Source organism: Chelonia mydas, chromosome 1 (assembly GCF_015237465.2).
Source record: "Chelonia mydas isolate rCheMyd1 chromosome 1, rCheMyd1.pri.v2, whole genome shotgun sequence".
NCBI lineage: Eukaryota > Metazoa > Chordata > Testudines > Cheloniidae > Chelonia > Chelonia mydas.
Window position 1 is genome coordinate 13,019,537 of NC_057849.1, and position 13,616 is coordinate 13,033,152.

At 53.5% G+C, this 13,616-nt stretch overlaps 1 protein-coding gene across 1 annotated transcript in view; it reads right to left on the reverse strand.

Annotated features, from left to right (window-relative positions):
• Positions 1-13,616, reverse strand: part of ARHGEF17 (Rho guanine nucleotide exchange factor 17) — a 241,683-nt gene that overhangs the window by 18,411 nt on the left and 209,656 nt on the right. Inside the window, 7 exon segments of the mRNA XM_037881143.2 lie at positions 782-1,028; positions 2,503-2,753; positions 3,878-4,071; positions 5,833-5,906; positions 6,718-6,931; positions 9,368-9,486; positions 12,140-12,225. Of these exon segments, the coding sequence (XP_037737071.2) occupies positions 782-1,028; positions 2,503-2,753; positions 3,878-4,071; positions 5,833-5,906; positions 6,718-6,931; positions 9,368-9,486; positions 12,140-12,225 (1,185 nt within the window).

Consider the following 13,616-nt stretch of genomic DNA (forward strand, 5'->3'; position numbering starts at 1 on the left):
GCAGGGCCGTGCCTCAGTGAGAGGGTTTTCAGACATTTCCATTCTCTTCTTCAGGCTTGTGTGGGCCTGGATTGTGTGCACAAAATGTGTGTGTGTGTGTTGGGAGGGGAGGGGAGAGGAGGGGAGGGGAGGGGAGGAGGCTGTGCATGGAGGGATGGACACACAGTCATAGAGTTTAAGGCCAGAAGGAGCCACCCTACCAGATCCTGTGTGCCTTTGTGTGTGGGTATGGTGGGCATGTGGGCATGATGCCGTGTCTGTGTTTGTGTGTGGGGGCACTTACATGTGCATGCCCATGTGTGCCGTACGTGGTGGTAGGTGGACATTTAACCAGGTGGATTTAAGAGGCCTGGCCCACCTGTTCAGCGCAGAATATGACTCACCAGGATTTGATGAGATCCTCCCGGTGCCAACGGGTACAATGCCAAATAAACCAATGCAGCTGCACCTGCTGACACCAGGCCGGTGTTTGGCTTGGCGTCTCCACAAGCACTGAGTGGACATTCTTTTCTCCACCTCCCTCTATTCTCAGGGTTTACCCCAGAGAGTACCTGAATCCCCTCCTTTGTCACGCCTTCCCCCCTGTTCCCAGCGTGCTAAGCGTCCCCCTGCCAATAACGCCCGTATCGGCAGCTTCACTCCAGCACAGCCATCCATTACAGAGGCTACCAAAGGAAGTTGGCTCAGCAATGTTTGCATGCAGGCCGGCAGGATCAGGTGACATCTGCCAAGCCACCACCCACCCCTTTTCCAATACTCTGCCTGCTCCTAGCTGACCCACCAGCCATCCTCTGTGCCCAGCCACATTGAGCTCTGATACGCCTCAGGATCTATGCTCAGCAGGTCCTCCAAGCTGCCCCTTGTGAAGGACCCTCGGCTTGACCTCCTCATCGCCCGCCCATCCATGGGGCTCTCGCTATTCCTGTTCTGGCTGAAGGTGCTGGAGATGGGAAGGAAGCCTGGGTCCTGCTCCTCCTCTGAGCTGGTGGTTTCAGCTGCCACATCTTTGGAGCTGGGGATCTCTTCATCTGGACAAGGAGAGGTGACAGGAACACACAAACCAGGAGGTTTTAGGATCAGATTCTGATCAGTGTGACTCTGGATTAACTCGCTCATTCCCACTGAACCCAATCTAGTCGACTCTGGTTTAACCTAATCTATTTCAAAGAATTTCTCTTGCACCCATCACCACGGTGTCTAGGCACCAGACGGAGGTACTATGGATCTACACTAGTGCAGCTGAGGGCAGAGTTTGACCTGGGATGTTTCATACTGTAGCTGAATAGCACAGTGGTTAGGTGCCCTCTGATGGGAGCCCAGGACAAGTTACATAACAAAAGACACTGGGACTTTCAGCATTTTCTAGTATCTCACATTTCCATGGCACTTTTCATCCTGTAGGAGCAATCCCCAAACCTTCTGCAGAGGGTGACAGATTCTGTTCTCAGAGGCACCGACCCAAATTCAGAGTAAATCCATTTACTTAGTGGAGTTACACTGGATTTATACTGGAAATCAGAATCCAAATCCTGGTCCTACTGCAGTCAGGACACCAAGATTAGCGATATATTAAATATACATGTAAAATATTTCCAATATCTGGATGAGAGACAAGGTGGGTGAGGTTAATACCTTTTATTGGACCAAATTATGTGGGTGGGAGGGACAAGCTTTCGAGCTCCAGAGAGCTCTTCCTCAGGACTGGAGAAGACACTCTGGTTCTGTATAGCTCGAAAGCCCCTTCCAGCATCAGAAGCTGGTTCAATCAAATACATGACCTCACCTACCTTGTCTCTCTCATATTCCAGGACCAACATGGCTACAAAAGCACTGCAGACATGGACATTTATTACATATTAAAAAACAACATACAAAGAACATTGTTCAGGTTGCAAAATCAAGCACTTAGAAGTTAGGAAAATGCCATATACACAGTTTCCAGTGCAGCCTCATTCTGCCCCCTGTGCGTCCATCCTGTGCACTGAATGAGGCAGGGATCCTACGGGAAAAAGTAGTACTTGATTACCTAATTAAAGACTGTATCATAATGCATACACACAAAGTGGCTGAACAATTCTAGCATCTCTAAACTAGCGAGTGCTTGATTTTGCAACCTTAATAACGACCTCTTAACGTCATTTTCTTGTATGTCATTTCCTAGAGTTTGTTTTTAAAAGAAAAAAAGCGAAAACAAATTCTATTATTTGTGACTGCAACAAGATTTCTCTGAGAAACGCAAGCCAGCAAAGGGAATGGCGATTTGATGGTTTATAGCTCAGCCAAAGTTGAATGGATTTTCGTGGGACAAAGAAAAGGCACCCCTCTAGTCTGAGGGCTTTCTCTTGCCGAATATCAAAGGCCTGATGCAATTAATGACGGTGCGAGAGCTTCTCTAAGAAAAGATCACAAGAATCCTTTATAATGGAAAGTGTTAGGGTCACTACCAGCTCCCCCATAATAGCAGGGCTCAGTCATTTAGTGGCCTAAGAATTGATGACTCACTTCCAAAGCTAGAGGAGATGGTGGAGTGGCTGGCCTGGCTCTGGAGTGTGCCTGATGGGCTTGGAGAGGACTCATCGTCTGTATCATCGCTGTCAAAAGGCATCAGCTCCCTGTTGGCGCTGTCCATGGGCTCAGAGAGCTCTATCGAGGAGCCAGAGATGGAGATGTGTAGGCACTGCTGGGGCCCGGAGTCATCCAGCGCCGAAGGAGCCGGCTCGGAGGTTGGACTCACCAGGGACTCGGGATGCTCCCTGTTATTAGAGTGACAAGCTGATGTAAAACCAGGAGCACATTCACGTGGGCAAACCCAGACCCATACATGACGGGGCATGGCTACAGGAAAGGACCAAGCCTGGGGTGACTACATTGCTCGCATGTGGCTAAGCCACCGATAAGATATGTAAGTGAAGGGCTAGTGGATCAGACCCTGCAGGACTACAGGCCTAATCCTAGCTCTGCTATTGACTTGTCCTGTGCATTGGGAAAGCCACCGTGCCTCAGTTTGCCCATCTTTAAAATGGGGATAAGAAGGCTCACCTGCCTAAGAGGGGTTGCTATAAGGATTAAATCCCAAACACTTCTATTATATGCCGCATATTGCAGAAAATCTACACTGGAGCTTTAATAACAACTGATGTCTGCTATCTCCCTCTTCCCCTCTGCCTAGAAAGCCAGATGTCCTATTGCCTTGGGCCAGAGACAGCCAGGACTCACAAAATGTTTCAAATCATCACAAAAGATCAGAAGTGGCATGTCCGTAAAGCATGATGCTGTAGGTTGAAGGGCAAGTACTTCCAGCATGTGGAACCGATCTTATGTACCTTTACACCAGCGGCCAACCCAGGCTGGCTGACTTGGGCTCGCAGGGCTGCAGGGCTGTAAAGTTGCAGTGGAGATGTCCGGGCTTGGCCCGGAGCCCAGGCTCTGGCACCCCTGAACTATCTGAATGCCTCCCCGTCTCTGATGTGTTTATCTTGTGAGGTAGAGCAGTGTGAGTATCCCCATTGGACAGCTGGGGAACCAGGGTGTGTAGAGACTAAGGCCTGGGTTTTAACAGGCATCCAACTCCTATTAAAACAAGAAGTCTGGGGCAGAGATGAGACTGGAATGCTGCTCTCCTGAGTCCCAGGCTAGCACCTGACCACTGGGCCAGCCTGCCTCTCCTCACAGCTGTCCTAGGAACCTCCTCTTTGCTTCTGATGCCTCATGCACTAACAGGCCTCAATGGTGTCCCTGACCATTGCCTGGCCTGGACCCCTTCCCCTCCCGGGCAGATACCCAGCACTCAACCTGCTCCTGCGGTGCCGAGGCCCTGAGTCCATCCCCGCGTCAGTCCCTGTTTCCTTCCAGCCCCGGATGCGCTGGCATCTTGTACCTGAAGCTTCTCTTGAGGCCCGGCACAGCAGCGATGCAGAGGATCCTGGCCGAGCACACCGCTATGCAGGCCTCCACTGTGGGCTCCTTCTTGATGCTGAGAAGGCAGACCTGCCCCACGTAGCCGTCGCTGTTACACACCCACACCTCGTAGGCGTTCTCGGGGCTGCTGTGACTGGGAGAAGCACAAGAGAACTGGAAGGGGGCAAAAGACAAGGAAGTTTCAGGTCATTTTTAAATTGTACTGAAAGGCCTTCATGATGAACGTCTCAAAGCAGCCGGGCCGGGGGGAAAGGAGGGAAGGAGGGCACAGGACAGAGGAGGCGCTCTCTCTCTTGGTTTGAATAAAACCAGTTTCCTTTTCAATAGTACGGTTCATCCCAAATGATACACATGTGTCTCCGCTGGCATGCAGCCACCTGTGGGGTGGAACATAGCAGCTGCTTAACACCTCACTAAAACACCACCCTATGGTTTAGGACAGGAGGTGAAGAAAAATGGCGTTGCCAATCCAAACCGCAGGGGAAATTAGAGATGTACAATGCAATGGAATTTGGCCAGGACACCAGGGCTAATACCCCCACGCCTTTGGAAAAATGTCCCAGGACCTCTAACGAGGAGAAGACCCCACTTCCCTGGCGCATGCATGCAGGGGGGAATGTAGTTGGGTCCTGCTCTCACCTCCGTGTGATATTGGGGGGGCAGAAACATAGATCTGCCCCCCAATATTTCCACTGTGAGGGCACTAGCCTGTTTTGCCACCCCAGGAGCCACTCTCCGTCCCACAGAACGGGGGCGTTAGTATTGTTCCAGTGATGTGCAGTGATGTCTCCGGATCCCTGGCTTGAACTTCGTCACAACCAAAGAGAAGACAGCCCCAAAGCCTCCCTCCCACATCTGAGGCTGAGCCCTGCATGTGTTCGGCGGGGAGCTTCCTCAGTCCTGCGGGAGAGCTCCTGCCGTGCAGCTGCGATCCCATGACACACCTCGCTGCACTGATTTTGCGGAGAGCCCAGTAACCTGAGCATACAACAGTCCCGAGCCCTGCAGACAGGTATCCACAGCGCAAAGCAACGCAGTCACAGCTGGCACCACCTGGCTGCTCTGCAGAGCAGGGCCAGGGACTTTAAAACAGCTGGCAGGGTGGCGAGGGCATGCGTGGCTTGCCCTCGGCTGTCCTGCATCTGCCCTGTGCAGACAGAGGGCTGTCAGATCAGCACGAGGATCCCATGAAGAAAGAACACACCCGCTTCTCTGCACCTGCAGCCAGTGACGCACCCCACCCACCAGGCCAGGGGTGACCTGTGTTAAGGAAGGGGCGTGGGTTTCTGGCTGGGTAAGAGACTTAAGGGCCTGTTCTCGTCAGCCTGCAGGAACTGCATGAAACTGGGGCTTGATGTGACCTTCGGGTTCCCATAGGAACACGCCTCTGCAGACCAAGGCCAGTGGGCGGCAGCTTTTGTCTCTGGAAACAACACAGAGCGCTCGGGGCTGCACTGGTCCCCACAACAAGCAGCATCTTGCTCTCGGGCACCAGGTGTTGGTGGTGGTGGGGGGAAGCGGAAATAGGGATCAGGTATAGTAGAGACTAACAGCCAAACCCAGACCAGGACACAGAGAGGTTTGGGATCTGAATCCAATTTTACAGGTAGCCCTTATGGGCCCAACCTAAAGCTCACTGAAGTCAGTTGGAGTCTCTCCATTCACTCCAAGGGCCTATGCCCATAATGGGCCACACCAATCCCACCGCTCTAAAGAGCCTCAAACTCTGGGGTTTGAAATCCCAATCTGGATTCAGATTCCGGACACCCCAAAATTCAGATGTGGGGTGTGGTTCAGGCTCTTCTTTACAAGGCAGTGGGTTAATGCTATACCAGAGGTGTAGGAGGGAGCTCGGGGACAAGGGGAAGGGAACTGAGCAAACTCTGTAGGTCTCGTTACCAAAGGCCAACGTACTTGCATCCCACTGCGTGTCTTCATAATCGGGATCGCCTTCAGGAATTCCGGGTCCAGGCAATTTTTGTGAGAAGCTGGACACAGGAAAAGAAAGACAAGAAAAGCTAGGTCAGTGAGCCTGTGGCTATAGCAGTCAATAGCAGTAATTTCAGATCGCAGCAAATGCCCCAGGCCAGAAGGCTTTGCACAGCATAGAGACAGGGACCACAACACCCACCGCTGAAATGCAGCCACCTCTGGGGTGGAACGCCGCAGTTGCTTAACAGCGCACAACACCACCGGGCAATGGGTTAGTGCAGGAAGTGGAAAATACCGTGTTCAGCTGAAATGGCAGATGAGCTGGGCAGCATGTCCTTTACCAAACTGGAATTTGGCTAAATCCTGCATCTTGGCAGGGGGTTAGACTAGATGACCCTTGTGATCTTGTCTAACTCCATGGGTTTATGATTCTAAGGCACAAAGGATAACACCCCCTCTCTGGGCAAAACATGTCTTGGGATCTTTCAATGAGCAGTCAATTTCATTTAGCACAGGGGTTCTCAAACTGGAGGTCGGGACCCCTCAAGGGGTCGCAAGGTTATTACATGGGGGGTCGCAAGCTGTCAGCCTCCGTCTCAAACCCTACTTTGCCTCCAGCATTTATAATGGTGTTAGATATATAAAATTTTAATTTATTTAGGGGGTCGCACTCAGAGGCTTGCTATGTGAAAGGGGTCACCAGAACAAAAGTTTGAGAACGACTAGCTCCCTAGCCAAGGAAGGACTGATTCTCAGGGATAATACCCTAACTGGAGTCCTGAGAACAACTCCCACTGGTATCAATGGGAATCTTCCTATGGCATTTAGTGGGGATCACATCAGGACCCCATTTGTGGAGCTAGTTACCCAGTTTCTTCTTGGTGTCTTCGAAGGCCTGCTCAAAGCTGTGCCGTGCGTCGGGGTTGGGGAACTCGAAGATGAAGGACTCGGTGCCGTCGGCTTTGGTGGTGGTGAGCTCCACTTTGTTGGGCGGGAAGGACATGGTGAAGGAGAGGGACTGCTTCTCTGCCAGCTCCCGGTGTATGGCAGCCATCAGGTCTTTGATGACGTCATCCAGGCTCTGGGGACGCACACAGGAACGGGAAGAGCATTTTTAATCTGGAGGGGAAGCGGGCTTCGGGGAGGAAGGATGGTCTTGTGGTTAAGGTGGTGGATGGGGACCTAGAAGATGAGGGTTTAACTCCCAGCTCTGCCACAGATTCCCTGAGGGATCTTGAGCGCGTCACTTAGCCTTTCTGTGCCTCAAGTCCCCATGTGTAAAAGAGGGTGACAGTGCTCCTTTCCTGTCCCTATAGGGTGTCGCTGTTTTGGGCAGGGACTGCCTCTCACTGCTCATCCACAGCTGATGGGGGAGGTTGGGGACCGACTGTGAAGGGCCTTGGAAGGGAAGACAAGGTGCTTACATTCGATGTGACAGAGAAAGGGGAGCCCGCAGAGGGGCTCAAAGAGGGGGCAAAGCGATGGGTGAAGGAAATGCAGCAGCAGCTATGAGGGGCTATGAGGGGACAGGATCACATTCCTCTAGGCCAGAGAGAAGGATGCTGCGGTAATCGAGGCGCCAGATGATGACGCCAAATTCAGCATCAGAACCTGGGGACTTCCGTGCTGCCCCTAGCAACATCAGCCGCCCCAGGGAATCAGGGTCTGATTGGGTCTAATGAGAGTGAATATAAGTGGGGGCTAACGTGCGGCAGTGGCTGGCGTTCAAGGAGCAGTCACTTGTCATCAGAGTGGGGACGAAGAAGCTGCCTCTTAACAGCTGGAGCATGGAGCGAAGTCTACAAAAATAAGCAGCTCTAAATGGGCAGAGGATGGCAGATTTGAGTGTGATTTGGCTGGGGGGGAGCCGGAGTTCAGGTTCCAGGGTCTCACCCAGTGCTAGGAGCAGGCTCTGATCTGATGGGGCCACAATCTCATGAGCCTGTCTCACCAGACTGTGGCCCCAAATGGCAGAAATCTCACCCCCCGCGGCTTGTTCTTGTGGGATAGGCGCAGTCACCAGCGGTAGAGATAATACAGCCCTGAGCTGGACTGGGGTCTCTATACACCGCTACTGTGACGAGACATAGGACCGGAAGGGATCTCGAATTGAGTCCCCTGTTATGGCAGACAACCCCCATCGTAATTCTGATCATCATACTCATCCTTAACGCTGATCTAGGAAAAACAAACGGGGCTTGTGGCCTTTTTTTTTTGCTTCTCTATGATGGACAAAGAAAGAGGCTCAAAAGATTTTTGCTTGTTTCTTACATTGGAGACAGCACACACCTCAAGTCTTGTCTTTCCCGTTTTTGCTGCAAGTCTCCTTGGAGAACCAAGAGAACGGGAGCAGGAATTTTCTAAACCACTAGCAGAGGGATGGGGCAGGGGGTGCGTTGTTGGATCTTTAATAACGAGGGCTTTTCTCCCCACTGTTTGTCAGGTGTTCAGGTTAGACAGAGGGTAAAAAACAAACAAGCCACAAAGAGGGCCAGATCCCTCGCTGGTGTAAATCAGCGTCGCTCCATCAAAATCAATGGAACTGCGCCGATTTCTTCCCTGCCTGAGCTGCTGAGGTCTCACGTCAGACCCTGCTCATTCTCCAGTCAGACAAAGGGAGAATAGAATAGACAAGACCTTAGTTACTAATTTCATAAACCAAACAAGGGAAAAATATCTATCAGAGAGGTTACAAACCCCAGTCCCCCGCGGGCCACTGGATTGTGTTAATCAGAGCCTCACGATTAAAGCCATCTAGGCAGCTCTGTACAGGCTGGAGTCTGGTTTCTTTCATGGGAGGGTCAGTCTGTTAACACTGCTCAATGAGTTGCTTGTGAGCTGTGTATGTGCCCAGGCACTATGGGCTACAGCCTTTTACCCTCGCTTATATTGACTTACCATGCTCTATGAGTATTCCCAATACAGTCACTGGGCACACTCAGACAGAGATCAGACTGGATGATCACAATGGTCCCTGCTGGCTTTTAAATCTATTCCGCAGCACTCCCCCATCCCCCTGGCATATCAGAATCCTATCTGGCCCCTTTCCTGCATAGCCCATTAACCCTGCCCCTCCTTGGCCTGGGATAGCCCCTGGGCTGCAGGTGCTGTTAGGATAGAGGGGGTGAGGGACTCTGCTTAGATCCCCTTTAACCACAAGTGCTGCCTGCCGAGCGCAGTCGAGGAAGGAGGCTGCAGCGCTTGGAAAAGCAGCTGCTGGGAAGATTTATGCAAACATACAGCGGGCTGGGAGCTCAGCACTGCATGGCTTGAAGCTGGGGGAGATGGAGAGAGCCCTTGTAGGGGGATCAGGTCGGGCCCTCCGCTGAGGACCTCTCTGAAAAACTCTGGGTGCGATCTGGCCCAAGGAGCAGTATTTCTAGGGTGCCCAAGGATGGGTCATCTCGGGCCCAGCTGGCCCTGCAGTGGCCAGACAGGGCTGATTCCATGAGCCTGGGAGATGGTTTAAACCGGAGCCCCCAGCCCCTAGCTGTCCACACGAGGAGCCTGCCCTCACCTGGTGGGGGAAACTGAGGGTCTCGGAGAGCTTGCTGACTTGGCCCAGTGTGCTCAGGTCCTCGTCCAGGCGGCAGATCGTTTTCTGGATGCTCTCACGGTTGGTGGACTGGGAGGCCCCTGTGTGTCAAACAGAGCGACAGGGCACATCAAGCAGCAGCTGGGCTGAGACGGTGGGTGGGGGAGGATGGATCCCAATACTTCCCCTGCTCAACGTTTCATTTAATTCCTTCTCCCCCTGGATTCTCTACTGCCACATACAAACCGAGCCTCACCTGGGTCTCACTCCAGCTCCCCTCCTGTTCTCCAGCTGCTGGTATTATTAGGGTCACACAAGACCCCATCCTCCACTGACTGCTAGGCTACCAAGAACTTCTGTACACCTGATCTGGGACCCAGGCTTGTCTGGCCTCAGGGTGCAACCCTCTTTCTCTGGCTCCCCTGTCCCCCTGCTGCATCTCTGCCCAGCCACCAACATAAATCAAATGGGCCAGCTGACCCCGACCCCATGCTAGGGATCTTCTGGGGCTGCCCTGCTCTGCAGGGCTGGGACTGGGACATACTCTTCCAGCCCCTTGGAGGTGCCTGCTGTGCTAAGCGGGTGAAATTCACCCCAGTGCAAAGGCCCAGTTAGGTCTGCACTGAGACCATTGGATTATCCAGGAGCTGGGGGAGAGCACGCCTGCATCATGAATGTCAGCTGGAAATGCAGGCCCCAGGGGCCTGTTCAGCCTGTCAGCTGATGGTGCACAAACCCTGTGCTGGCCTGCACGTGGGTGAATTTAACCCAGAGAGGCTAGGCCATTACTGCTCACGGATCCCTTCTGCCAGGGCACTTCAGGATTGTGAAGCCCCCCGGGAGGGCTGCTGTGATGGGCATCAGGCAGCTCAACTCCTCCCCCACTTTCTCCCACGCTCATTGTCTGCAGAACATTGCTGCACACAGCAGCCAGCTGGCTATGCTCAGCGTGAGGGCTGGGTTCCCATGCATGGAGTAATTCCCACGCGGCAGAGCCCCTGCTAGAGTCATCAGGGCCCATGGCTCGGTGAGTCATTCCCGAGCGAGGTAGCCTCCCCCCAGCTGCCCTGGGCCTGCTTGCAGCGCTGGTCCCCGGATGCTGGAGCTTGGGGGCTTCCTGAGAGAAACTGACGCAGGAGCCCATGCCGCCTCTGGCGCCAAGGGATTAATGTGTTTACACCATCAGGAGCCCTGGCCAAGGGAGGGCCAGCCACTCCCCCAATTCTCCCACCCACCCACTCTGAGGAGGAGCCAGTCACTAGGGCTGCAGCAGCTACTAAGCAATTACACAGGGGTAAGGCCTGGGGAGCAACTCCACTCCCACCCTGTGGCCCGGGCTGGGGCGGACAGGCCCCTAATAGCCAGCTGAGTTACTCAGGCCGGGTGCTGGTGAGAGGACTGGGGCCTTGAGGCACAAAAACCTGTGACTGTTTTCATGAGGGTTGAAAGGGGCTATAGGACCAGATTCTGGCCCCTCCCTGCCACTCCACCCCCATCTCCCCAGGGCCATGGCGAGGATGGGAGCGGCTGGAGTGCTGTGTGCTCTTGCTATTTGGGGTTGCAGGGGAGCCTGTGGATAGCTGAGCGTTAGAACAGACTCCAGGGTCTGCATCAGCTCCAGGAACTGCTCAGAATCTGGGTGGCGCCCAGGTGTCCCCTTCGGCCCCCCGCTGCCTGGCCTGGGCCTTCTGGGAGACCCTGGCCCACAGCCTGTTATACAGTTTGCCCTTTGTTCCTGTTCTCCCTAGAAGAGGCCCAGTTTGGAACACAGTGGTCACCCTGCACTAGCCGGTGCTGGGCAGGAGGACAGGAGCCCTGACACATGCGTGAATCACAGAAATAACCGAAGGAAAAGACTTGCTGGGCCACCTGCTGTGTCCTCTGCTGACATTTCCGATATGTAGAGAGGCTATAATAGACATTCCCAATGGTATATTTTCTACTGCTTTCCGCAGTCCAATATGAAATGCACTGAATGGTTCAGTTATTTTGTATGCATCTATTGCTAAGGAACAGATACAGTAACATGCCCTGGGTTGCTAGGCTGCAAACCACAGCTACTGGGAACTTCACAGAAACTGAACTCAGATCCTCCTGCCTCGAAAGCACAGGCATTTGCCACTTGAGCTAAAGAAGAATCTCCACTAGCTGCTGGCAGTGGAGGGCTTACGACACACAGTCAAGAAGTTCTGAGTCTAAACAGCAGAGGGCAGTGATGCACATCGGTAGCCAGTATTTAACTCAATAACTGAGTGAGTCATTGTCTGCAAATCCCTATAAGAATACTGAAGTGCGTGACAAATAGAGCCCAGCACTCCAGTAGAAGTTGCATCTCTGGAGCTATATGGGGCCTGGTAGTTATAGTATTTGGGGGGGATGCGAGGGCTTGTTTCTCAGCTATTCACATGTTCATGTTATTGAAGTTTATTGTAAAACAGCTGAGCACAGCGAGGTGCAAACAAATCTGTCCCTGTAACAATTTTGTTAAACACAGCACAATACAGCACTTTACATTGGGGAGCTACTAGATGGGTCTTCGCTCAGCATGGACAGAATAGATGGGGGACCCTTTGCTGCTGAGCCAGTGTAACTGGCAGGGGCTCGGAGCAAAGGCTCCCGAAGGCGGCATATTGTAAGCACTTCGGGGCACAGGCTGTCTTTTCGTTCGTTTGTGCAACGCTAAGCATACCAGGGCTCTGATCTTGACTGGGGCTTCCGGGCACTGCTGTAATACAGATACATGTCGGTACAGACCTTTCACAATGTCGACATCCTCCAGGGGCAGTTTCCAGAGCAGTTTGTACTTGCTGGCTATGTCTATAACACTGGCGGCCGTGTAACTGGAAAAGAAAAGACATGAATGAATTCCCAGAGTTCAGTCCTGAATGCGACCACTAGGTGGTGAGGGTGGCAAGCTGAAGAGAGCCACAATTAACAATTAACACAGGAACCGATCACGGGCCTAAAAATAGGGCCAGCAGCTGGGCTGTCTTGGCAGGATGAACCCAGAGTGCGTCACACCCATCTCTTTTCTCATGCTCGGCACTTGGGGGAGTTTGGGTCCCATCCCTGCCTGCTCACGGGAGCACAGCGCACAGGTCGGGCATGTTGCTGTGGATATGCAGGTGTTTGGAGTCTGGCTCCTGGGGTTTATTACCAGGATGGGGAAAAGGCTGGCTTTGGCTTTAGCATTTCAGGGGGTCCCAGCCGAGTTAATCCTCAGGCCCCAGCCCATACCTCCCACAAGGCCCATCGACCTGCTCTGCCTCAGCTTGGCGGGCAGAGCGCCCAGGGAGCCAAAACGCCACCCTTTCTATTTTGGGATGTGCGCGGATCCCAAAATAGATCCCAAAACACCCAGCTGTGGGGAGCGCTGGGACTGAAAGGGGGAGAGAGAATGGAAGCCACAAGGAAACAGCGAAGAGGAAGGGAAATTGACATCCCTGGTTGGGCAGATAGGGACCAATCCTGTGTGGCACTGAGTGTTCTCAATGCACTGTGAAGTCCGTGGGTCTGATCCCACCCTACAGACGTATGGGGGGTGGGGGGGGGGAGGGGGGCTCTTGCAACAACCCCTGGCATCCACAGACAGGGATTCTCTCTGGGCTCTGCTGGGGGACTCCAGAGGAATCCCCCACCCCCAGGGCAGGCTAACCAGAATGCTGGGTCCCACCCCCTCTTCAGCCACCCTGGCCCACTTTCTGCCCTGTGCCAGCCAGCTCCAGCCCCCCCAGCAGAGCGGTGACTGTGAAGGGCTGGGCCACTGTACCCCTGCCCTGGGCAAACTTGCCATCACTGAAGGCCTGGGTGTTGTGATGGAGCTCAGCCCCTCGCAGGATTGGGCCTGTCCTGTGTGTTTAGAGACAGTCTGTGCTGGGGAAGGGCACATGTGCAGTTGACCTGCCCTGCTCCAAATAAATCAGTGGGTGCGGGCTGGAGTGGGCAAGAGGCTCAGATGACTTTGGACAGTACATGGGGACCAATTCTTCCCTGCTGCCCCACTGGAGCCAATGGCCTGGCCTGGGTACCCACAGAACACAGCCCATAGGGCAGTTCTCCATTGGGGTCCTTCAGTCTGGACAGTGTTTGGATTCTTATAAAGAGACAATCCAAGCTGGATCAGAACCAGCCCAGGGGTTCGGGCTTGGCAGAGGAAACACCACACACCATAGGTGCTGGTCCCAAACTGCCTGCCACTCAGGGGAGGGCCCTGGGGCTCCCCCGGTTGAGG